This window comes from Ambystoma mexicanum, chromosome 1q (assembly GCF_040938575.1).
Source record: "Ambystoma mexicanum isolate Mex_15411 chromosome 1q, UKY_AmexF1_1, whole genome shotgun sequence".
Lineage (NCBI taxonomy): Eukaryota > Metazoa > Chordata > Amphibia > Caudata > Ambystomatidae > Ambystoma > Ambystoma mexicanum.
The window spans coordinates 1,341,404,506-1,341,431,126 of record NC_090922.1 but is presented as its reverse complement, the minus strand read 5'-3'; the positions used below and the strand labels follow the sequence as shown (position 1 = coordinate 1,341,431,126).

General features: G+C 49.6%; 1 protein-coding gene across 1 annotated transcript in view; it reads right to left on the bottom strand.

Annotated features, from left to right (window-relative positions):
- NRDC (nardilysin convertase) overlaps window positions 1–26,621 on the bottom strand; it is a 1,236,039-nt gene that overhangs the window by 378,816 nt on the left and 830,602 nt on the right. Inside the window, exon 26 of the mRNA XM_069642204.1 lies at window positions 19,506–19,558. Coding sequence (XP_069498305.1) covers window positions 19,506–19,558 — 53 coding nt within the window. The remainder of the gene's footprint in view (window positions 1–19,505; window positions 19,559–26,621) is intronic.

Here is a 26,621-nt window from a genome sequence, read left to right as displayed (position 1 = left end):
GGCTCTCGCCTGTTGGCATCAGGCGTCTTATATATATATCACTGGACTCTGGTCGAAAATCTGTAGCCTTCAGCCAACCATGCCGGTGCAGAACCAGTCAGGTCCCAGGCTGGCGAGAACCAGTGTCTGCGATGTCTACAGAGACCGTAATGGCATGGTCAGAAGCTAACTCGCCATCATGAAAGAGGTCTAAGGCTTCTTGTTGTCTGGTAGGAACTCCAGCAAGGGACCCAACTTGTACCACAGCTCGCAATGGTAATGTGAGAGTATGGCCATTGCATTTACCGCCCAGATAGTGACGTGGTATATATATGACGCCTGACATCACGTCCTGAGCAGACGGGACAGATCGATGGCCGAATCGAGGTCCACTACACCCCCTGGCAAAATGTTTCCCAACAGCAGGGCTGGAAGATGGATATTATTATCTATCATGATGAGGAATCTGCGGGAGAAAGGCAATCCATTGAAACATGCCTTGTTGTAGGGTCCAGTGCCATAGGGTGTGGGCCTCCTTGGAAAGCTGCAGGGATCTCGTTCCTCCCTGCTTGCCGACATAAAACATTGACATTGTGCTGTCGGTGTAAACGCGCACCACCTTACCCTTCAGGAGGGGGAGAAAAGACTTCAGGCCTCATATAATCGTGGCTCCAGCAGATTGATATGCAGGCCTTTTCCTTCCATGTCTGGGGGTACAGAGCAGGAGGAGGATGGATTAGTTGACCTTTTTCTGGCTGCAGCTGAGACAACAGAGTCTGCTGTGGGTTGAGTACAGAAGCTGGAGGCAGTGCTCTCTGGCGCTCCATTTTTTGTCGAACCGGTCTTTTTTAGCAAGGGCAGTTGCGCGATGTGCCAAAGTGATTACACCATCGTCCCAGACATCTTCCAACAGCAGGTTAAACATGACGGATTTCCTGTGCTGTTCTCTACGCTGAAATATGATATGGCATTTGTAACACACCTATACACAAGTGTTTCAAGGCATGACGAGGCAAGGAAGGGGGAACAGAGGGAGGACAGAGACAATGATCTTACTAGGCCAAGTGACATTGAGATTGTGCAGGGGAGGGGAAAGTGCCAGGTGAAAGGGGAGGGCACAGTGCTGTACATGGGATCAAAACAATAAGAAGTGCGGTCAGCAGGTGGCAGTGCAAGGGTAAGTGCAGACAGCAGGTATCCAAAAGTGCAGTACAGACCCAAGTACAGTGCGGGTGTGCAACTGAGCGGACAGGGACCTGGGCCCGAAATCAGAGGGTAGCCAGGTGACCAGTGCAGTATCAGAAAGGAAATCAGCAGGGGAGCGGAAGAGAGAAAGCAGAAGCAAAGAGGAAGGTCTTGAGGTGCTTCCGGAACCGGAGATGTTTCTCCTCAAGTTTCAGCGAGGCAGGGAGGCTGTTCCAGAGGGAGGCCGGAGCGGAAGAAAGATCTACCACCAACTCGTTGCTTGGAGAAGCGACTGAACCTGAGGGAGCTGGAGGTGGAGGAGCGAAGAGCTGGAGTAGGAAGGTATTTACGAAGAGTTGGAGGTATTGAGGACCCAGGCCCCAGAAAGCCTTGTGGACAATGCAGAGGGTCTTGAACTTAATCCTTGCAGCCACTGAGAGCCAATACAGAGATTTCAATGTTGTAGAGATACAATCCCTGGGCTTGAGGCCAAGGACAAGTCTTGCAGTCCTGTTCTGGATGAGTTGCAGAGGGCGGAGAGTAGAAGCAGGCCGATTTAGAAAGAGGATGTTGCAGTAGTCCAGCCTAGAGAAAACCAGAGCTCTAGAGACAGTGAGCTTCTGGGGGAGTTGGTACAGTACACTTTCTTTTCGCTGTTCTTCCGGCCCAAGGCCGAACATTGTGGCCGCCCTGGACATGAGAGCGTGAAAGGCTCCAACTCAGAGGGTGAGTCCCTGAGTGGATCATCATCTGGCTCCCCATCAGCTGCAATGAAATCATCAAATTCATCTGTCTGGGTCATCTGCCTCCGTCCCAGTATCCGACAGCCTCTGTGGCACTGACTGGTGTTTACCCTCTTGGTTTCTATTCCTCCTGGGGGGACGGTGTGGGTGTCGTCCATCTCCCTTTGAAGGGCCAGTGTTATCTGTGCGAGGTTGTCTGACCGGTGCTGTAACCGGGCCAGTATAGGTAGACATTGGTGCAGGGTTGCCACCAGAGTGGTGAGAGTAGATAAAATGTCTGAATGCAGAGGGGGCAACAGTGATGGCCACATTCAGCTTGCCTCACCCAGCCTTCTGGGAGCAGATGCCCTGTGCTCTGGCGAGGACGGCAGTGGCATGATGGCTTCTTCCTCTTTCTCCTCCGTCTCCAATTTGAAAAGAGCTGACTCTGACACAACAATGCCACCAGGCGGCAAGGCCACCCCAAGGTTAGAGAAAGATGCTCTTGGACAGGAGTTAATGCAGATACTGTAGTGGTGTCAAATGTCAGTGACGATGGCTGGGATTACAATAGTGTGGTGGACGCAGATGTCAACAAAATCTTCATTGTCGTTGGAGCAGTCATTGACGACGTAGTAGTCCTAGCCGATGAGGGTTTATCCGACAACGAGGAAGTCGTGGATGCATATTCGTCACAGATTTAGATGACTAAGAGCTTGTCTTCGACCCTGAAGATGACGAGTGGCCCCCATATTTGGATGTGCACTTAGGGGACATTACGCCCTTGGGGCGATGGAAGGAGCTGTGGCTCTCATCCCCTGTTGATCTCACTTGGGCACTGACTTTTGTTGAAGACCAGTCCTTGTGTGAGGATCTGGGTTCCTCGGCTGAGGAATCCTTGTGCCTCTTCTTGGAGGCCTGGACTTCGTGCAACCTAGACCTGTTAGGTAGAGATGGTTTGCTGGGCTGACCTGCCCCAGCCTAATTAAGCATGACTCCGGACTAAGCACTGCCCTCGAGCCAAGCAACGAGACGTCAGTGGCAATCCCTCCGTTTTTTGTTCGAGAACGACTGGCAAATTTCAGTATTCTGTAAAACATGGTGTGGATGAAGGTAGTAGGGCAGTCGTCGTGGTGATCGACTTTGTAGACATTCTTCAATCGACAGCGGGCACAGGCCTTGAACAGGCTTTTCCTCATGGATCCCGCCATGAGGTAGGCCAAACTACGCAGATGAAGCTTCACTGAAGGATACCGGCAGCAGCACGGCCAACGAATTGACGCAGCTAAAGCCAGCCGTCGAGTAGACGTCGAAAAATATCACATTTTTGTGAAAAAGTTACATTTTAATTTAACGTAGAAAAGTTAGAGATGATTTTTGAGGACTCCCTACACTAATGTGCGGTAAAAGATCTGCAGATGGTCGACATAGGAGGAGCCTAGTGAGGTGTTCCTATTGGCTGTGAGCAGTACGACCCAAAAATGAATGACTGATAGGGCATAAAAATGACAAAAGTTTTCAGTTTAAAGTTTAAATTGTTCTATGTTAGCGAGGATTCCCAGTCTGATGGGGAATATTCATGCATGTGAAAGATATGAAAGATCCAATGGTGGAGAGCTCCTGTTCTCCAGCATAGGTATCTTTCATGGATTTGCATGCTTATCAATATTCCCCATTGTCAGGCTGGGAATCCACTGTAAGAATAAAGCAATTTTTCTTTAAATGTAAATGTGTTTGGACTTGTATAGCCCATTGCTGTGACTTTGGGGCATACTGCCCCAGCCAATGACAGTGGGTCCTCCTTAGCTCCACCCCGGGTGGCCATCTTCCGAGTTAAAGTGCACGTAATGTGGCAGTAGGACTACGAGGAGAAACAGAGGGGTAGGAGGAAGGGTCGCATGTGAATCCATGAAAGATACCCATGCTGGAGAACAGGAGTTACAGGTAAGTAACTTGTTCCTTCTCCAGCATGGGATTTATTTCATTTATAAAGCGCACAAACAATCCAGAGGCACTGAGGCGCTGTTACAAATACAGGTTATTTACAATAGGTTCACATATTCTACATTTGAGTAGATGATGGAAATGATGCAGGGAGAGAAAGGGAGCAATGCACAAAAGTGCTTCAGTCTAGACAAACAACTTTTATTTTACCAACTTTCATTTTCAGGAGCATAATCATAGACATGTATACAGTAAAGAACAGGCAGTAGTATAGACCATGTCTTCCCCTTTTTCAAAACCATTTATAGAGTCTGTTTGCTCACAGGTTTTACCTGTTAGAAAATTTCCCCCCTCCCTGCCAACAAACCCTCCCAACAATGGGTGGAGTACTACATTTTGCCTTCCGGGTTTTGAGCGTTCCATGGGTCAGGTCACCTTTCGGCTCAGAGTTCATGTTTACTGTTAAAAAACAGAATCTTTGCAAAGTAGTTTAGGTTTAAAATACATCTGCTCTCTATCGTCGGTGAACTGATGCAATGACATCCAGGTGTTCAGGTATTTCGAGTAGGAGCCATGAGCTATTGCCGTTACTTTTTCCATGGCCATCACACCCCATAGTCTCACCCACCACATGGCTGTTACCGGCCCTTGTTTATTCTTCCATGCTTGCACCAAGGTGATTCTCGCTGCGCTAAGCATGTGGGTGATAAGGTTAGCTCTAGCCCCAGAGTTCGCATAGCACCCCTCCACTGCTTCCCCTAACACCACCACCACTGGGTCGTGAGGCAATTGCACCCCTGTGATCTCCTTGATATGGCTTAGGATCTCCTTCCAGTAGGTCTCTGCCACCGGGCAGGCCCACTACATATGGATCAGATCTCCAGGTTGCCCACATTCCCTCCAGCAAGTATTGGGATATCCTGGATCAATGGAGTGCATGCGTGATGCGAGTTTATATGCCGCCTCTTTTATTGAGGTACATTTGGAGCTCTTAGCGGCTCTATGCCATATGCGACCCCAGGTCTCTCCCGAGATTGGTCCCTCCACATCTGCCTCCCATTTCTGCATGTACGTAAGGATTTCTTCCGGGTCCTCCGCCCCCATCAACCGGTATAGTTTTGACACCCCTTTCTCTGGTTGGCCTACTTGTATCGTTAGTTCCAGCCCTACTGGATCCAGTGTTGCTCCTTCCTGGACCCTTGTATTTGAGATCCAATGTCTGAGTTGGATATAATGGAACCGCTCTCCCTCTGGTATGTCAAACTTGGCCTTGCAGTCCTCAAATGTGAGGGATGCTCCCTCTGTGTATAGGTCTCTCAGTAGCAGGGTTTGTTCCCCGCCTCCCTCCCAATGGGCCCAAAAGTCACCATGCATCCCTGGAGTGAAGTCCGGATTATGAGCGATCGGAGCCAGCGGGCCACCCCCGTTTTATTTTCTTACCCCTTAAAGCTTTATCCCAGTAACACAGGGTGGCTTTGGTTGATTCCAGCAATGAGTCCCCTTTGCCTCTGTGTCGTGCTGCCAGGAAGCCAAGACTCCCCATGGGTGCCTTGGTAGCTGCACTCTCGAGGGTTGTCCATTGCTTCTGACCCTCTCTAAGCGGCCATTGCAGCATAGGAGCCATGTGTGCCGCCCCCAAGTATCTGTGGAGATCTGGGACCCCCCAGCCCCACCAGCACTTGTGGCCTAAATAATACCTTCTTGGAGACTCTCGGTTCTCCCCCCCCCCAGATAAAATACATCACCTACCTTTGTAATTGCTGGGCCTGGTAGGCGTATAGGAAGCGCGCCAACCACATACAGGAACCTAGGGAGCAGGATAATTTTGTCTGCTGTTATTCGTGCCAGCCATGATAGTTCCTGCATGTCCCAACGTTTCAGGTCTTCCGCCAATGACTTCAGTAGCCCCGGGATGTTAGCCCCATATAACCTTTCATATGTGAGGGTCAGTTGTATGGCCAGATATTTTAACGATTTTTGTTCCCATTTTAGGAGGTACCTGTTTCCCCAATCTGTCACCCGCTCTATCCTCTCTGTGATGTTGAGTGGTTTAGATTTAGGATAGTCGATATGGAACCCCGAGACCCTCGCAAATCCCTCTAACAATTATATGGCCTTTGGGAGTGAGTGTGTTGTATCTTTCAGGAACATGAGAACGTCATCTGCATAGAGAGCTACCTTTTGGAATTCCCCGGCTCCCAGATCATGGAGGTGTCCAGCGCAAGTATCGAGAATTTATGCCCTGTCCTACCGCCCCAGTCTATCATGTCTATGGCTCTAGAGATATTATCGTAGGTGTGCCGCCCCTTTATAAAGCCTGCCTGATCAGGGTGGATTATCCCTGGGAGAACCCTCGCCAACCTGCGGGCCAAGACTGAGGAATACATTTTTGCATCCCCGTTCAACAAGGCGATGGGGCAATAACTTGCACATTCTAGCGGGTCCCTGTCTGGCTTTAGGAGTTGTAGTTGCCGGATTCATATCCCCAGAGGTACTTCACATGACCCGGATGTAGTTAAAAAGTTTTGTGAAGGCGCCCACTAGGATAGCCCTGAAGGTTTTGTAGTATGCGTTGCTAAGCCCATCTGGGCCCGGGGATTTGTGTCCCTTCAATGCTCCCATGACCTCCCCCACCTCCTCTTCCGTTATGAGAGCTTCTAACATTTTCCTGTTTGCTTCGATAATTTGGGGCAGGGTGATCTGGTTTAAAAATTCCATCTGTGCTTCCCTATCTAGGTCTTCCCCTTTCAGATTCTCGGTATAGTATGAATACATGACTTCTTCCATTTCCTTCTCCCCCTTCACCGGGTCTCCCTCCCGATTTCTAAGTTGGACTATGCAATTCCGGAGTTTCTGTTGTCTCAATTTGGCCGCGAGGAATCGGTTGGCTTTATCCCGATTTGTAGAATAGAACTGCTTGGTTTGCACCAATAGCCGTGCAGCATCATCGGCCAGGTGGGTTACCAGGACCGCTCTTACTTTTTACAATTCTCGCCAGGCTTTCTGTGAGCCCTTATCTTTATATTCTGTCTCTGTCTTCATTACTTTGGCTTCCATGTCCCGCCTCACCCTCTCTCGACTTTTGATGTAGTTTATTGTGTGTGCGATGAGTTCCCCCCTTACCACTGCTTTGCTTGCATCCCATATTGTGGCCCAGTTGACGTCCGGTGTAATGTTTTCCTGGAAGTAGTTCTTTAAGACCAGCTGCACCTCCTCGGAGGTATTCTTCCCTTCCTCTCCTTCCCCCAGAAGCTCACTGTCTCCCGAGCCCTGGTTCTCTCAAGGCTGGACTACTGCAACAGCCTCTATCTTAATCTGCCTGCCTCCACTCTCCGCCCTCTGCAACTTATCCAGAACAGAACTGCGAGACTTGTCCTTGGCCTCAAGCCCAGGGACCGTATCTCTCCAGGGCTGAAATCTCTTCACTGGCTCCCAGTGGCTGCGAGGATTAAGTTCAAAACCCTCTGCATTGTCCACAAGGCCTTCTGGGGCCTGGGGCCTAAATACCTTCAACTCTCTCTTCCTAAATATCTTCCTTCACGAGCCCTTCGCTCATCCGTCTCCAACTCCCTCATGGTCAGCCGCTTCTCTAAGCAACGAGCTGGGGGTAGATCTCTCTCCGCAGCAGGGGCCTCCCTCTGGAACAGCCTTCCTGCCTCCCTGAAACTTGAGGAGAACCATCTCCGGTTCCGGAAGCACCTCAAAACCTTCCTCTTCGCTTCTGCCTTCTCTCTCCCTCTCCCCTGCTAAACCTGCTTAACTCCCCACTGAATTCTGCACTAAACTTGCATCTCGGCCACTCTCAGCGACCTCGGTCCAGGACCCAGCCACTCTCCACTTGCACTGCCTCCCTGGCTCCCCCTGCACTGTGGGACTGTCATTGTATCCCTACAGCCCCCTTCCCTGCACTTCCCAGCACTTGCTCTGCACTTACCTCGCACTTGCCACCAGCTGGCCCTTTTTATATATTATTTATTATTTATTATTTTATTACACTACTTACCTTGTACTGCACTTTCCCCCCCACCTCCTCCCCCTGCACTTTCTCCTTTTCCCCCTACCTCTGCACTTGCGCGATCTGAATGACACTTGGCCTAGTAGGATCGTTTGTCTGTCTTCCCCTTGTTTTCCCTCCCTCCCTGCCTCGTCGCGCCTTGAACCACCTGTGTATAGGCGCATTACAAATACCATATCATATCATATCATATCATGCCCGCTCTAAGGGCTAAGTCCCTCCGAATCACCTCATTTAATCTCCAAGATTGTTGTTGTGGGTCAGTCGGTTCCACCTTCAACAGGACTGGAGCGTGGTCCGATAGACACCTCACTCCTATTTCCAATCCTGTGATTTGTGGGACCATGGTGTCAGAGATTAGGACCATATCAATCCGAGAGTGGTCCCTATGCATCACTGAGTAATGGGTCTACGCTTTCTCATGTCGGCAGAAAAAACGCCATGTTTCTATTAGATGTAGTTCCCCGATGAATCTCGCTAAGGCCTGTCGAAATGTATGGTCACTGCGAGTGGCCAAGAGGGTCTTACCCACTGCAGCATCCATCACCCCATTAAAGTCCTCCCCAATTGAGATCTGCCCCCACCCCCACTGTGCAATTTTGGGTAACAGTCCCAACAGGAAGCAATCTTGTCTTTGATTGGGGTCATAGACAGTCACTAATGTGACTTGTTGACCCATCAGTTTCCCTCCCAGGACCATGTAACGGCCCTCCGGATCTCTTTTTACGAAGTGTTTCTCAAAGATGATGCCCTTCGCTAGCAGGATGCCCACTCCCCGCTTTTTTGTTCCACTAGAGGCAAAGTATTGTATTGGAAAGTTCCTGTGCCTTAGTCTATGCTCATCTTCTGGGAGCAGGTGTGTCTCTTGCATCCACATTACTGAGGCTTGCATGTCCCTCAACCTGTTCAAAATAGATTTCTGTTTAATTGGGGAATTAAGCCCCTGAACCTTTAATGTAACGAGTGTTAAGTCATCCATTATCACGCCTTGACCTTGTTCCTTTCTCAGTGCACTCAAGCCCCTTCACCCTTCTGATTATCACGTATTTATCGTTTATAGTCTCCCCCCATGCAACATGTTTTCACCCCTCCCCCCAACCTCTGAACTTGAACTTTCCCATTGAACTTTCACCGTGATATTACCACAGCATCTCACCGGGTCCAACATCCACTAGGGAATTTCGGGATCTGGTCTCCCTCCCCTCCCCCCTCAGCTTCCCCCTCTCCCCAATGGTTTAACATTATTGATCTAATTCACATCTACCCCCCCATCCCAGCACTTTACATTCCAGTGTTGCGCCCCCCCTTATTGGTGTCAGATCTTATTACCTTAAGGGCCTCTTTTCCCCCCTCCCTGTTCTTCACGTGGGATCAGTGAATTTGGGCTCCTTGTTGCGCCCCAGCGGGCAGGGGCGGGCCGGTTTCCATTGCTCTCTCAGGTCTGCCTTCTTTTCCCCCATTTCTGGGCAAGGACTGTTAGGCAGAAACCTGTGCAGTTCCCTTAGGGACCACTGCAAAAGATTTGGGACTACAAGTGGTTGGCAGTAAACCCAATTGGTAGCAGTCTGTACCACCCAGATTTACCTGGTAGCTGTGTCTGAGCAGTCATACTTCTCTCAAGATGAGTTGGGCAGTATATAGAGTATACACAATAGGTACAGAGACACAGTAGCACAAGCAAACACTGACCAGAGCTTTGGTGTAAAAGTATATAATTATTTATTTAAAGACACACTTGTAAATTACACTAGCACAAAGAGAGGTAAAGAAATTCAACACACAGTCACTATTATATATATACAACCCTAATTACTTATTAGACAAGTCTTAATGAGAAACACCACTTATCTTCAGACAGAGGTGAGCGCTTGACATAAGATGGCACTCTAATAAATTATTAAAAAGGGAGGGAAAAAGGCAGAGTTATGAAAGCACACAATTTTCAATACTTTTCAAAGAACCACAGTGAGGCAGGTTAGGCAAAGTCTACTGGGGGCAAGGAAGTTCAAATACCAGGCCCACTCTTAGAGAGAGCAAGCGAAATGTGTCCAGGATCACACAGTGGGGTTATGCCCAAAGAGTCTTTGTAGAAAGTTCACAAAAGATTGAGATTAAGTCAGAAAAAGTTAGTTAACAGGCCCCAGGCTAGCCCAGGTTAGAAAGTCGAGAATTTACTGTCACCCCGAACGATCTGTCGCAAGGGAAGCCAGGCGGGACACAGTACCTGAAAGTGGGAAGAATGCTCCAGCGGGGGCAGTTGTTCCTGGCAGCGGGCGCAAGTCGGTGTTTCATTCAGAGGAAGAAGAGGTCTCAAATTGGAGGAAAGGTGAAGGTCGTTGCGCTGCCAGGGAAGAAACTAGCGGCCGAGTTTCCTGGTTACAAGGTACCACCCTGTTCTTCGCGGTAGTGGTGATCTGTGGTATTCCGGTTGCCGGGGTGCTTGGCACGGGCAAGGCGGACACGAGATTGTCCAGGAAGGCGAAAAAACGGGCAAACTGGTTATCCCCACCAGTCAAAGGAAGAAGATTCTCCGGGCTGGAGATCTCCTGTGTCGTCGGGAATAGTGGTGAGACGGTTCCGCAGGGCTCCACCGGTGGTGTCATCGTTGCAGGTCGGCTCGGCTTCTCCCTCCTCGGATTCTTTAGGTCTTTTGGCGACTTCTGAAGTTCCAGTCCCCAAAGCCCTGCTTTTATGCAGAAAACCCCAATACATTCAGCCTATCTGTCCATCAAACATGCCGGGCGGCTCACCACTTGGGCCAAACACACAAGAGTGCGACTCAGTCCAGGGTGCCTAAACCCCCTGCCACATCCTCTGTGGTACCCAGACAGAGTGGCACCACTTTCGGATGCTTCTGTGGAGTAGCCCGCCAAAAAGTGGAACAAAGGACTCGACTTGGGTTGGAAGTCACAGAAGCGAACACATTTTGCAACCAAGTTTCGGCAAAAATTACCAACCGGTGAATTAATATTAATTTAATGAACCGGCGGTATGTTCGAGGCTATATTAAAAAGTGGTAGCCTCGAACAATGGGAAAATCCCATAGAAATATATTCGCGATCGAATATAAAAAGTAGTATCCACTGCCACCAGCAAAAACTCGGTCTGGGGGGGACTGACACTGCCCCCTCGAACAACAGACCCCGGGGCAATCAAATTGCCCCGACCAGTACGTCCACAATATGATGATTTGTACTGGTTCTGTTCACAATTTGAGACTAGTAAAGCCAATGGTGACTTGCCCTGGGAGACAGTAGACAGTCCCAGGGTATGGAGTCTATGTTTGGGGGTCGATACGACACCCCTGGGTTACTGCACAGAGGGTGCTGTGTAACCCACAGACCAAAAACACATGAAGCCCTATGGGGTAAAGGACCCCATAGCCCATAAAACACATACAAAGTCAAAGTCAAAGCAACACCTCAAATCATGTCTAAGAGTGGGAGGAAAAGAGTCTCACTCTTAGCAGGAGAAAAAAATAAACCCCAAAAATCCAGCATAGCTGCTGGGGGACTCACTAGGTTTGGGAAATTAGCCTTACAGAGAATTCTCCCCAACAAGGACCCTCCTTTGTTGTTGCTTTCACCGCCCTCCTCCTCCCTCATGAGATCCTCCCATGTCCTCCTCTTTCGTGACTGTAAACCTTTGGCCTTTCCATTCAAAGCGTAGACTTGTCAGGTATCTCACATTCCTATTTCTCAGCCAGTCTGTGACCACCCTCAACCGTTTCCTCTTGGCGAGCGTTGCCTGAGCTATGTCTTGAAAAAGCTTGATAGATGTGGTTCGGAAGCTTAGCGGTTCTTTTTTACGGGCAGCCCGCATTATGTCCTCCTTCAAATGAAATAGGTGTATCCGAGTCAGCACATCCAGAGTTAGCTTTTGATTTAGTTGAAATGTGGAGTAGACCCTGTGCGTCCGGTCTAGCATAATTTCTCTGTCCTCGCCCAAGATTTGCCGGAATAGATCTATCACGTATTGTTGCAGATCGGAATCACCGATGTTGGGCTCCCACAGATCCGAATGTTATTTCGCCTGGACCCATTTTCAGCATCTTCTTGTTTAGTCTGGACACGCTCCATTTGTGGCTCCAGTTCATACACCCTGTTGGATAGTACCACCTGATCATGACCATGTTCAGTCATCACAGTTTCCACTTCGTCGATTCTTTTCTTCACCGCCATGACCCCTTTGTTGAGATCCGCAATTGATTTGGCTAAATCAGCTGCACTGCCCTTAATGTCCTTTTTGAGCTCTTGCAGCATTGCTGATAGGTCCGATCTACGAATCGATGGGTCTTCTAGCTCCCTTAAGCCCCCCGGAGGAGGGGGAGGGGAAAAGGAATCTGGACTGTAGCCTGTAGGTCTGAGCGGACTGCATCATGGACTTGATGTCTCCAGAGCCTTGATTCTTCGACTTTGTGAGTTGCTTGGACATGTTGATTCGGTGGGGCGAGGGAGGGAAATATTCTCGGTAGTTGCCTCCAAACTGGGTGTGTCTGCTCGCGCCTTCCTGTTGTCTGCGGCCGGGTACACTTCAACCTCCCCTAGGTCTCCACCTGTGGCCTGCAGTGCCCCTCTGGTGTTGCTGCGCTGGGTCCTTGACGCTTGCATGTGTAACCAAGTTCCTTATGTCCTGCTGCCTTGTGTTGCCCTTCTCAGGGGCACCCTTGGTCGGTATCCCCCTTTCCTCAGGTGCCCAGGGTCCCCCCTTTGCCGCTGCCTCTGGGCTACTTGTCCTGATTTGTCAGGAACACTGCTGTTTTCCCCAGTTAGGAGACTTCGCTTTTCCCCAATGGGGTATCCCTTTCCACTGGAGCCCCTCTCTGTGTTTTACGTTGTCCTCTCACTCTCTTGTCGCTTCTGCCGCTAGTCGCAGGGCCCCGGATCAGTCTGACACAGGCTCTAAACAGATGTGCTTAATTGAAGGCTTGAACAACTGCTTTTTAATTGACATGCATACAGTGGGCCCTGTAGGGTACTTCACCGGGGCACATAGCTCCTCAGGCCCGCTCACGCCAGATGCCGCGTCAGCCCAGCTTCTCTTGTTGAGAGGGTATCTCCAAGAAGGAGTTGCAGTGTTGGGCCCAATTAAGAGCCTCCATGGCCGCTACATGCATCGCGGGTGCCCCTGACCCTCAGTGTGCACTTTTCATATGATTTTTTATGTGGGCTGACCTCCTGTTGCTTCGGTCGTGTAGGCTTCACCCCTTCTCCCTTTTCCCCCAGTTTAGGCACTCCCGCCGCCCCCCCGGTGACTCCTTACCTGCCTTAGATGCGCTCCAGCAGGGCGTGCTGTAGAGGAGACCCCCGCTAGCCGAGGGAGTGAGTAGGGGGGCAGCAGAGGGGCCCCTCAGAGAGGCTTCTCCGTGCAGCTCCCCAGCACCAGCCAGGGGCTTTCACTTATGGTCGCCTGCCTCTGCACCGCGACCGCATCCACGGCAGGGAGACAGTCACCAGCTCGGAGGGGGGAGGGGCCTCTCGGTGGTGCGCCTCAGCTCTGTTTGGGGGAATCTCCTTTTGCTGTCTCCGGCCACTGCATTCTTGATGTCCGACCTCTCCCGTGGCCGTATCTGTGACGGGGCTTGTACCACACCCCCCAACAACTGTGTTTTTAATACTTTTCAGAATACCCAGTAAGAGTTTTCTGCTCTCAGCGAGGGAGGAGGCAGTTCCACTGTTTAATTGCGATGTAGGGGAAACTAGATCCTCTGGCTTTAGCTCGTTTAATTTTAGGTAAGAGTAAAATGGCTTTTGTACGTGCAATATAAAAAACTTCAAAACACGGGCAACATCCAGCGAATGCAATACCGTCTTCGCCGGAGAGGGAGGTATAATGATAACTTTAGGCATGAACGAAGGATGAGTTCTCAGCATCACCCTGGTGTGACGAAAAGTCAAATACGGCGGCTTGCAAGAGAGCTTGGAACTCTCCAACACGTCTGGCCGATGTAATAGCCACCAGAAAAGCAGTCATCCAAGAGAGAAATTTCAGAGGAGCCTGTTTTAGCGGCTCAAAAGGAGGGCCCATTAACTTTCAGAACACCACATTATGCTCCCACGCCAGAGCTGGTGTCTTTACTCGAGGGAATGCATGGAACAGACCTTTGAGAAACTCCCTCACTAGCCTATGAGACCACAGGGAAGGTTATCCAGCTGGGCGAGTATAGCAGGATATCGCAGCGAGGTGGACTTTAATGGATGTGTGAGTCAATCACTCTTGCGCCAGTGATAGAAGAAATGGCAGTATTTGATCAGCTTTGATTCGAACAGGGTTGAGCGGTTGCGAATGACACCATATAGTGAAACGCTTCTACTTGTGCTTGTAGTAGGAGAGGGTAGACAGAGCTCTAGCCTTTAAGAATTTTTCTGCATTCTAAAGGCAATGCAAAGTGTCCACATTCTAGGTCTGCAGCAGCCAAGCCATCAACTTCAGGGATGCTGGGTCATGGTGTAGAACGGGTCCTCCTTCTCTGGAGAGTAGATTTGGGAGAGGAGTCAGTCTAATGCAGGGTGCTCCTGAGAGATGAAGGTCGGAATAGCAAATTTGGCATGGCATTCTGACGCCACAAGAATCATCCTGTACAGACTCTTGAGTGCATTGAACAGGATCGGAGGGAATGCGTACAGAAACCAGTCCAAACAGGAAATGGAGAAACGCAGCCCCCAAGCTTCCAACTTGAAGATACCTGCTGGCAAATTTTGGAGTTGCCCAATGTGGTAAAAAAACTTGATCTACGGGTGCACCCACCTTGAGAAAAGATTAAGAAGTCAATCTTGACCGAATTCCCATTCGTGGCAAGAACGCAGTTTCCTGCTGAGGGAATCCACAATGGTATTTTGGACACCAGCCAGGTGAAACGGAACGAGGAACGTGCCCTTGGACAGAGCCCAGTGCAACAGTGTCTGTGCTTCCTTGGACAGAATGGGAGAGCATAACCCTCCGTGCCTCCTGATGTAGAGCATCATGGTCATGTTGTCTGAAGAGGTGAACCACTTTGCTCGCGAGTTGGGGTTGGAAAGACCAGAGGGCCCAGAACACAGCTCAGCGCTCCAACACATCGATGTGCAGTATCTCATCTTCCGGCTGCCAGAGCCCACTGGTGTGAAATTTTCCAGTGTGTGCTCCCAAACCTTCCGAGGAGGCGTCTGTTACTTTTGCCCGATGTGTTGATGGGTGAAAAGGAGCACCTTGCGTAAGGTGTTGCCGATGATTCCACCAATGCAGAGTTCGGCAAAATGCTGGGTTGAGCGTGATCTTGTTCCAGGAACCAGACCCTTGTTGCCACCTGGCATCCAAGAACTTCTTGGCGAGGCCTCATATGCAGTCTGCATTGAGGAAGTAACGGGATACATGAGGACATCATCCCCAGTAGTGACTTAAATGAGCAAACTGTTGTCAGTTGGAGAGAGGACAGCTGCTGAATGTTGCAGAATATGGTCTTAATCCTCTCCTCTGAGGGGGCAGCCAGGCACTGTAGTGTGTCCAATTGTGAGCCCAGGAACAAAGCGTTCTGAGATGGCAACAAGGATGACTTTCGGAAAGTAGATGGAGAATCCCAGTCAAGTCAGGAACTCGATGGTCTGCTCGGTGTGCTGCAAGACTAATTGGTGAGACTGCGCCCTGATCAGTCAGTTGTCTAGGTATGGGAAAACAGATTCCTGTGCGGCGCAGATGGGCGTCTAGAGGTGCTAGGCACTTGGTAAATACCCTTGGAGCTGACTTTAGCCCGAATGGCAGAGCTTTGAACTGGTAGTGCTACTCCTGCACGACAAAGCGATGGAAGTTCCTGTGCTTCCGATGGATGGGAATGTGGATGTATGCATCCTCCAAATCCAGGGAAAAAGGGAAATCTCCTTACTCTAGTTGTTCTAGCACATGCTGAAGTGTGACCATGCAGAACGTCTACGATTTGAGGAACTTGTTGAGTTCCCAGAGGTCCAGGGTGGGTCTCCACTCGCCTGACTTGAAGCACACCAGGAAACAGTACACTCCAGGAGGTGCGATGGAACAGCTTCTATGGCCCCCACCCCTTTTGAAGTAGGGACTGAATTTCTTGTATAAGGAATGGACAGATGTCGCTCCTGTCTACGTACTGGTGGAACGGAGGGGCATTTGTCTTAGAATTCCAGCGTGTGACCCTGCCAGACGATATTAAGCACACATTTGTCAGTGGTGATGTTGTGCCACTGTTCGACAAACTGAAAGCCGGCCTCCCACTCGGGTGCTGAAGTGGGTGCTTGGGACATGGCGCTAGTCTGGCCTGCTTTGGGGTTTGCAAGCGAGTGGAAGCACCATGTCTTTGTTGCGTACCGTTATAGGCTTGCAACCTCCTTCTGTACACCTCCTGCGAGCAGGTACAGCAAGGTTGACGATAGGAAGGCCGAAAATCTATAAAAGGTCCTGGTCAATCTGCCCTTACTGGACCGAAAGGACTGCCTTTTCTTTTGTAGGTAACCAGGGAATGAGCAGTGTATGTCTGTTGTGATGGCTAAAAGTGTCTTCAACCTTCTTTCCAAAGAGGCACAACCCATCAAAAGCATGTCTATTACCTTAGGCTGCACATCAGGGCAAAGGTTTGTGGCTTTCATCCAGCCCTACGGCCTCAGGAGCGCTCTGTTACTCATCTGGCAGAAACCTGTACTGCAATGACCAGAGCCACAGTGATGGCACCATCTGACGCCGTCTCCCCTTCACGTAGCAAAGCCAGAGCCTCCTCTTGCTCATCACCAGGCAGGAAATCTAAGAATGGACCCACCTTGTACCATAATTCCCTATCGTACCTGGAGAAGATAGCTAAAGAATTGGTGGCCTTAATGGTGGTTGTGGCTGTGGTGATTACACGCTTTCCAAAAGCATCCAGCTGCTTGCCGTCCTTGTCTGGGGGCAACATGGAAGGGGAGGAGAGGTTTGCCAACCTTTTTCTTGCCGCGACTCAGAACATGGAGTCAGGACCTGGCTGACTACGAAGACATTTGGGAGCGGCGTCTGTGACCTTGGATTTCTTGTCCAATCAGTCGTTCTTTGGTGGTGTGGAGCAATGGTTCCTCATAACCAGTAGACCATCCTCCCAGATGTCGCCAAGCATTGGGATGGCTACCACAGATTTTCTTGAGATGTCCCGCCTTTGTAATAGGAAACATTCCATCTACTGTTCTTCAGGAACAAGGTCAAAAAGCTTCACAGCTTGTGTCATCACAGCGTAAAAAGAGCCTATTTCGTCCGGAGGCGAAAATCTTGAACATGTCTGGGGGATCACCATCTGCTGGGACCAAGTCATCATACTTGTCAGTAGCAGCATAGGTGTCCAGGGATGCATCCGTATCTGGACCTGTGCCTGTGTCCGTGAGGGTAGCCAGGGGGCCAGCCAACAATAGAGAAGATAGAGCCAGTCTCAAAGGGCGGGTTGGTGGAGCCACTGCCTCACGCGAGTGTCCGCTACAGGGAGCACCTTGAGTTGCACCCTGAGGGGTTGGAGGAGGCAGCGTCTACTGTAGCTCAGTGACTGAAGTCTGCAAAGTATATAGAATGTTTAGTGACAGGTCCCTGGGTGCCGATGGAGTTCCCATGCTAACTGTAGGCACAGCCACTGGTGGAACAGGTGTACGGATTGACTTGTGAGGAGCTGACAGAAACGGATCTGGTTTGTCCTCCATTTCTTCTTGCTCAGAGAATAAAGACTCCAGAGGCCCTTCATCTCCTGAGAAAACACCATCTTGCAATACTTGCGAAGGTGGTGCTGTCTCAGTTGACATAGGTACGGGGGTGAAGAGCTGTTTTGTCTTAGTAGGTTGTGGTGGAAAGAGGAGTGTTGGAGGCATCTCTTCATCCACATTTGTGCTGCTTGGGATCGTAGCGAGCACTGGTGCCTGTGGAGTCAACTAAGTTGTCGTAGGCAACAATGGTGCGAATGCTGGCCTTGGAGGCAGAGCAATTCTGGCGATCGTGGTCATAATTATCAAAGTGGTTGACGAAGCGATCGTTGACTGAGCAGTCGTCGACGAAGAGGCTGACTTCACCTTATGGACCGTTGACTGGGTCGTTGATGGGACCATTGTAAACAAGGTTGTGGACAAAGTAATTGGCATTGACTATTTTCTATGGCTTATTAACTTAGTGTGGATGGTCGACTGGGTCGCCAATGTCGTAGTGGTAGTCGTCAGGCATCTCTTCTCTGAAGAGTGGGTGGCATGTTTCGTCGTAGTGGATGTAGATGACGCGGCTGTTGGGCAGTGCCGTTGATGTGGATGTTGTCAATGGGTGTTTGGGGGGGGGGGGGGAGACAGTGGAAGCCTTCGCTGCATGACCCCATTTAGGTTTCTTCCCCAGGGAAGTGTCCTTGAGTCCGTTCTGCAGGTCTGCCAACCTAAACAGAGGCATGACTTTGGACCGATGCTGAGTCAGAGGCCCGGCCACCCTCCTCCAGCCAAGCCACCAACCTTCTATGGCGATCCTTACGAGTTTCCGTGGAAGACTGGCAAATGGAGCAGTTGTCCACTTTGTGGTCTGGGTGCAGACAAATGCATTTTACAGGTCGGTCGTCGACAAAAATGTTCTTGAGGCGACACTTAAGAGCAGTACCTGAAGAGACTTTTCTTGCTGGCGTCTGCCATGGTCACACAGAGAAGGCCTCCCGTGATGGGAATATCTTCGAATGTTCAGATCTCCACCGAAAACAGGTCCCTGCTACCAGCAGTCACAACGGTGACCAATAATGAAGAAAAACTGAAAGCATTCTACCAAAAACAGATGAAATACTGAGATTTTCAAGGAGCGAAACACAAGGCCTCCCAACACGCTAACGCGCAGTAAAAACCTGAAGAAGGCCCCCAGGGGTGGTGCTAATTGAGGACCACTGTCATTGGCTGGAGCAGTATGACCCAAAGTGACAGCAAAGGGCTATTCAAGTCCAAGAAGTTTTGAAATGTAAGGCAAAACTGCTTTATTGTTAGCGAGGATCCGCAGCCTGACAGGGAATAAGCATGTAAATCCATGAAAGATCCCATGCTGGAGAACTGTTAATACTTCATCTTTACATCTGTCTCCAAATTATGTATCACTTCATTTGTTTGTTGTATAGCACGTAGCAGCTTCACAGTTAGGTTGGAGCATCATAAACCCAGCACAGACAGACACATGTTAGAAGGTTGGAAGTCTTTCTCTTTTAGATGTACAGGTCTGAACCAACCCTCAGCAATTGAATGCTCAGTTTAAATAGGAGACCAACTTAGTTGTCTCAGCTCAGATCCCGATGTGTGTGTGTGCTTTTACTTATCAAGGAATTAGTACACACCAACTGAAAAACCTACTGTGCCGTTTCTGAACATCTAATAATAAAAAAAAAAATGTCTGATGCCCATAAGCAGGCATTATTGAACACTAGGTTAGGATAAATCATGGAATCAATACACTCCCTCATAAAAAATAACTTTTAAAATGCTCTATTTGTAGGTCATTTGCCATTGCTAACCAACATGTGCTTGATGACAATTCGGAGGATGGTTATATTCCTTGCTGTGAAGCTCCTCTGCTTAGTGCACAAAACATCACAACAAATACAAACCAGGAATAAAAGAAACATGACAACAAAAACCTTAGAAGGGAGAAAGATGTAAGGAATTAACCAAAAATCAATATAACTTATGCACAAATGTTAATCTCACCCCAAGGTTTGCTTAGTTCGTAAGATGTCGAAGCACGGCTCTTCCATATGCATCTGAAAAAGAAAGAATCAAAATGTTATGGTTTTTCTACAGCTGCCCTGAAATGACAAGCATGTCATCCAAAGTAGTTACATGGCATTCTGGAAACGTCCATCAGAATGTCCATGCATAAACTAAAATTGCTTTTGTCGGTCTCTGTGCCTCAAATGGTTCATGTGTTTCTTGTATTAAGTACGTAAACGCTGAAGTCTGCCCATATTCCCAGATCCACCAACTCAGTGTCTCACTGCTTCATCCATGCCTTATCAATTGTTCTATACCTACTTACCCAAACTATTTTCCATGGAGCCATGTTTCAGTGGCATCAGAGTTTGAGAATACAGATGGAACTAACTTTTATCATAGCAAAGCAGATTTGGCTGCTTCTGGCTCGGTTCCTCGTGGTAGCTGGTCACTGGAGATGCTGAATATGTTAGCGGGCCCTGGAGGGACTGGGGCACAGTGCATTCCTTAAGTACAATGATCAACGTCACATCCCGGGTTGAGAAGTGGCGTGGTCGAGTCACAAGAAAGTCTAGAGATTAAATCGAGCCACGCTAAGTACCCTGTCGAAATTTTCTGAGCAGCTGATACTGAGGCGATAATCTAGGAGGAATCTGTGGGAGAATGCAATCCACTGATGATCTAACACTACCTTAGGAAAGAAGGTCAGACATACTCTCAGAGTCCCTTTCTCTGTGCAAATACTTCACTTTATGTGGTCTGAATTTATACAACATAGAAATAGCCCGAAATGGTACATCCTACACCACACATGGTCAGGCTTTGGGCAGAAGAGCTAGCTCCCGAAAGCCCACATATTGGAATGTACGTGGTCGGGATTTAGATAGCAGGACCATGCCCCTAAATTGCATGTACTGAACATTACAGGGTCAGACTTTTAGAGAGCAGTTATCCCAATAACTGAAGCACCACAAGAAGGCAGCAAATGAACAGGCACCCGAAATGAGCTCACATGGCCTAAAAGTATGTCTTTTTCTAGTGTTAGGAACCAGCTTCAAAACAACACAAATGCCATTCTCTCACATTCATCCGCAGAAAATATACCAAGATGTAGACAATATGTAAATACTCTAGCACAAGCCAGTCAACCCCATCTAACTCAGAAATAGAGCCTCTCCTCTTCACTCTTTTGTAGTGTCAATGGTTGTTAATGGGTGAAGTTGCAACTTCATGGCTCTAATAGAACCCCAGCAGGGACAGCTCACACATTGTCCATGTGCTAATCCCAAACAGCATCACCGTACTCCTAAAAGGTCAGCCCTTAAATCTGGATGAAAGGAGCATAGCTATTTTTGCCATTGTATAATTCAGCTGATGTACAAAGCTTTGAAAAGAACTCCAGCAGACATCCTTATCTAGAAAGGGGCCACAGAGCTTGCAAACTTGAGATTGCCCTAATTGACCTTATAACACAAATTCAAGATATAAAAGACAAGGGCAAATTATCCTACTTCTGCTTGACTTATCGGCAACTTTTGACTTGGTCAACCACCAAACTATCTGCCACCACCTGAAAACAGCTGTCCACTTCTCAGATGAAGCTACTTCCTGGATCAAATCCTTCTTGGCAAACAGAACCATGAGGGCCTTCTCAACTTCTGCTTCTGCTGAACCGTCACCTGTCCTTTGCGGTGTCCCACAAGGGCCGTGTGTCTTCCCCCACTCTATATAATGTATTTACGAAGCCTCTCTTCAACATTCTCAACTATCTAGGTGTCACGTATACAAATTATGCAGACGACACCCAGATACTTATCCCTATCACTGGTGACTATGCAACAAACACAACAGCTCTTAACAAAGTTTACACAGTCATTCAAGCCTGGATGGCGCATGATGGGCTCTGCCTTAATGATGAATAAACTGAGTTACTTATCCTCGGCTCACACGTTAGACTCAACAAATTGGACAATGCCTTCAAATCTTTCATTATCGATGGCAACACCATCAAGGTCTCCAAGGACACCAAAACGTTAGATTTCTACCTTGACGCCACATTGTCGCTCACGAGACAACCTAATGTCGTGGTAGCAGCCTCAGCTTACATATGTAAACTTATTACTGCGTGTAGGCCCTTCCTCACTGCACCTAACTGTATTACCCTTGCCAGAAGCCTTGTTATGGCCAAAATTGATTACTGCAACGCCATTTACCTAGGGACTAGCCAAAAAAACATCAACAAGTTCCACACAGAACAATGCCGTCCGACCGCCCTCAACATTCCAAGGAAACTTCACACGTCGGACACCAGACGAAACCTACACTGGTTATCTGTAGAGCACAGAATTTCCCTTAAAACCTTTGCATTGAACTCGGCCCGGTATACCTCACTACCCGATTTTCTGCTCACACATCCACTAGACCCCTAAGATCTGCACAAGCCCACTCTATCGATTCCCAGATTTAAGCTTCAAAAAGCCCCTCCATTTCACCTCGCCTACCTTACTGTATCTACACTCACTGTAATTTGCTCAACCTATACTTGTCCAATACTGTGTATGTAGTTGTTATTACCATGTACATGATGAACAATCCTTATGTATCCTATGCTCAACCTTAGTACCTGTTCAATATTGTGTATTTTACTTGCTATTACCATGTAAATGATGAACAATCAGTATGTATCCCTATGCAACGGTATGCACTCATTAAAAAAAAGTGCCCAGATGCCCCAGGGCCAGGTGCGCAATACAAATAAAATAAATACAAATACAAAGAACAAGTTACTTTCTTACCTGGTAACATTCTTTCGATGGGATGGTCCGACGACGTATTCCATATCTATGACAGGTAATGTCCACAGCTGTGCTGCTTTGGAAAATCTTCGGCGTCTGCGTCCTGCATTGATGACAATGATGCGCCGTCCCCGAGGACCTCCTCCGACAGCCGACATCACCCGATGTGATAAGTAGGACGCACAACGCCCATAGCCTCAGTTATAGTTTTTTCCCCCAGAACGTGTGCCACCAGTTTTCTGCCAGTCAGACACACAAGGCCTTGCGGAACACAAGCTGCAATCGCAAAAGAAATTCTGCAGCAGGGAAGGTAGAGAGGGAGCGATATGGAATACGTCGTCGGACCATCCCATCGAAAGAACGTTACCAGGTAAGAAAGTAACTTGTTCTTCGAGGGGATTGGGTCCTCCAACGTATTCCAGATCTATGACCGACTCCCTAAGCAGTACCAAGCAAGGAGGTGGGAAAAGAATTTAGAACACAAATTTACCATGCCCAATCAAATTGTGGAATATAGGACTGCCTTGCCAAAGGCCAGATCCTGCCCTCTGATGGAATCGAGGGAGTAGTGACGTACAAAAGTATGTACTGAAGCCCAGTGACTGCATCACAGATGTGACAAATAGGAACACCCCTCTGCAGGGCAGTAGACGCAGCCACTCCCCTGGTAGAATGGGCCCGCAAGCCAGCCGGAGGGTCCTTACCTGCCAAGCAGTAACACTCGGAGATAGCTAAAATAATCCGAGACAAAGTCTGTTTCGTCACAGCTTGTCCCAAACGCTTTCCAGCGTAATCAATGAAAAGTTGATCGTCCACTCTGACCCGAGACATGCGTGAAAAATAAAAGCTCAACGCTCTCCTAGGATCAAGCCTATGGAGCCTCTCCTTTTCCTTACCACGATGTGGAGGAGGATAGAACGCAGGAAGAACAACCTTCTGGCTTAAATGAAATTCTGAAACCACCTTCGGAAGAAAGGAAGGACGAACTCTAAGGACAACCCTGTCCTTATGAAACACAGTGAAGGGTAGCTTAACTGAAAGTGCCTGTAACTCACTCACTCTGTGAGCGGAAGTAACCGCAACCAAAAACACAGTTTTAAGAGTTAGCAGTCTCAAAGGGCAAGAATGTAAAGGCTCAAACCGAGCACCCATTAGAAACTTAAGAGCAAGGTTCAAATCCCAACCGGGCACCAGAAAAGGTGACGGAGGGAACACATTAGTGAGCCCTTTCAGAAACTGAGAAATTAAAGGAATCTTAAAATAGGAACATGATTCAGACGAGCGCTTAAAGATGGACAGCGCTGCCAGGTAACCTTTAATGGTTCCTGTGGGCCAAAGAAAGACAGAACCATGGGAATGTCACATTCAAAAGGATCCACATTCTTAACTCGGCACCAGTCGCAGAACTTTCTCCAACGGCAACGGTACAGAGACTTTGTTGCCGGCCGCCTGGTCGAAAGCAACACCTCCATCACGTCTTCAGGGAGGTCCCAATCCTTATACCTCAACCTTTCAGAAGCCAAGTGTGAAGGTTGAGGGATCTGACCTCTGGATGGAGAACCTGTCCCCCCCCCTCCCGTGAGAGCAGATCGTCTCGGTAGGGAAGACGACGTGGAGGGCAGATGGACAAGTCGAGAAGGTCCGGGTACCACGTCCTCTGGGCCCACGCCGGAGCAATGAGGATCATCCGGGAACCGAACCTCCGTAACCTCCGCAGTACTTGCGGGATGACGGGGACTGGAGGAAACGCGTACAGCAGTGGGAATGACCACTCCACCACGAACGCATCTCCTAAGGCTCCTTTTGGAGGAAATTCCAGCGAGCAAAACCTTTTGCACTTCCGGTTGACGCTGGAGGCGAAGAGATCTACTTGAGGGGTCCCCCAAAGGGCGAAGATCTCCAGGAGAATCTCCTGAGCCAGCTGCCACTCGTGAGAGATCGTGCTCTGCCTGCTCAGAGCGTCCGCCGTCTCGTTGTCGTCTCCGGCTAGATAAACAGCCGAGATCGAAACTTCCTGCTGCATCGCCTCCCTGCACAGAGGAAGTGACCCTGCCCCCCCACCCTCCCCTTTTTGTTGAGGTAGTGCATGGCCACCGTGTTGTCCGTTAGAATCAGGACACTCTTTCCTCGCACAGTCTGCAGAAAAGCCTTCAGGGGAAGCCTGACTGCCCTCAGCTCCAACAGATTGATATGGAGTCTGGACTCCGACGGAGACCAACGACCGCTGACTGTCAACTCGTTGGCATGAGCTCCCCATCCCGTGAGGGATGAGTCCGTCACTATCGTCACCTCTGGCCAGGGCAGCCAAAATGGGGCCCCCTTCATCAGATTGCCTTAGACGGCCTACCACAGAAGGTCCTGGGCGACCGAGGGCGGCACCTGAACAGGGACTGACAGCCTGCCAGAGGACTGAGACCACTGGAGCTTGAGTGCCCACTGCAAAGATCTCATCCGCAGACGAGCCTCTGGCACAAGAAGAATGCAGGATGCCATGAGGCCGAGCAGTCTCAATAACTCGGACACTGGGAGATTCTGGGCAAGTTGAAACTTGTGCACCATCTGCTGAATGTGAAGAGCCCTCATCTGGGGAGGAAAACACTGCCCCAGGGATGTGTTGAGCACTGCTCCGATGTACTGGAGCCGCTGCGTTGGTGTCAAATGGAACAATTGAGTGAGAAGCCCAGCTTGTGAAGGGAGTGGCAGGTGACGGATAGATGATCCAGGACTTGCTCGGAAGAGCTCCCCCTGATCAACCAATCGTCCAGGTATGGGTAGACGTGAATCCCCCCTTTCCTGAGTTGCGCTGCCACCACCACCATGAGCTTGGTGAAAACCCTTGGGGCGGAGGTCAATCCAAACGGCAGGACCCGAAACTGAAAGTGCGAGTCGCCAACCGCGAACCTCAGGTACTACTTGTGCTTGGGATGGATCAGCACATGGAAGTAAGCATCCTTGAGGTCGAGAGACACCAACCAGTCCTGAAGTTGAAGGGCCTGGAGGACTTAGAGAGTAACCATCTTGAACTTGTCCTTCCTGAGGATTTTGTTCAAACCGTGCAAGTCCATGATGGGTCTCAATCCCCCGTCTTTCTTCGAAATCAAAAAATAAGAGGAATACCATCCCTTGTTCCTCTCCGCTACAGCCACCAGTTCTATGGCGCCTTTCTCCAGCAGGGCTTGAATTTCATGCGCAAGGAGCGGATCCGGACTCTTCAAAGAGAGGTTCCCTTGTGGATTGTCGTGAGGCCTCTGCCGAAAAGGAAGACAGTAGCCGTAGGTTATGATCTCCAGAACCCACACATCTGAAGTAATGGCTCGCCACTCTACAAGATGCTGTGCCAGCCTTCCCCCAACCGGCGAACCATGCGACCTGGCCTCATGACTGAGTGGTAGCGGCTGCGGCGTTGCCTGAGGGCAAAGAGGCAACTGCCCGAGCGGCCTTGGCACCTCGAGTACCCTTGTTTCCACCTCTGGCACTCTTACGGTGGCCTCTTTGACTGCTAGCTCCTCTCGCTTTACTGAAGGACGAGTAATAGCCAAAGGAACCTCCCCCCCATTTCTGTCCCCTAGGAGAAAAGGCAGAGGTTGGCGAACTGCAGCGCCCAACGACTTCGCTGCAGCTTTGGAGGTCTGCAACCTCTCAAGGCTCTCGTCAGCCTTGCTGCCAAAAAGATGTTCACCGTCAAAGGGCATGTTGAGGAGCCGGGACTGCACATCAGGAGCGAACCCAGACTTCCGCAACCACGCAAACCTGCGTATTACGGTGCTCGCCGCCATGGACCGGCTGACACAATATGCCATGTCCAAACCCGACTGAACGGCCTCACACATGGCATCCTTGCCATCCTGAACCATAGCAAGGAAACCATCCTGTTTGTCCCCTTCGGGAATACGTTCAGCCGCTAATGCAACAGTTCCACAGTGTGTGTGTGAAACGAGACAAGGCACATATGGAGTTGGCCGCCTGCACCACCAAACTCTCCGGAGTGGGGTGCCTGGACAAGTAGCAGGGGTCGCTGGCTGGACTGTATTTTCGCGACAAAGACTTGCCCACTGCCGGGAGACTCTCTGGAGCAGTCCAAGCCGCCGCCACCCTTCTCTGCAGAGCCATATGAAACAGCAAAACTGGGTCAGTGGGGGGACCAAGATCAAGGATGTCCGTGAGATCATCCTGAACGAACTCCCCTGGAGGAGCTGACCAACCCAAGTACTCGGTGACCTGAGACATAAGGCGCCGATATGAAGAATCGGCATGAGTGCTAGGCTCTGGCCTACAAAACTCCACCTCCGGAGAGGTGTCCAGTCCACTGGCATCATGC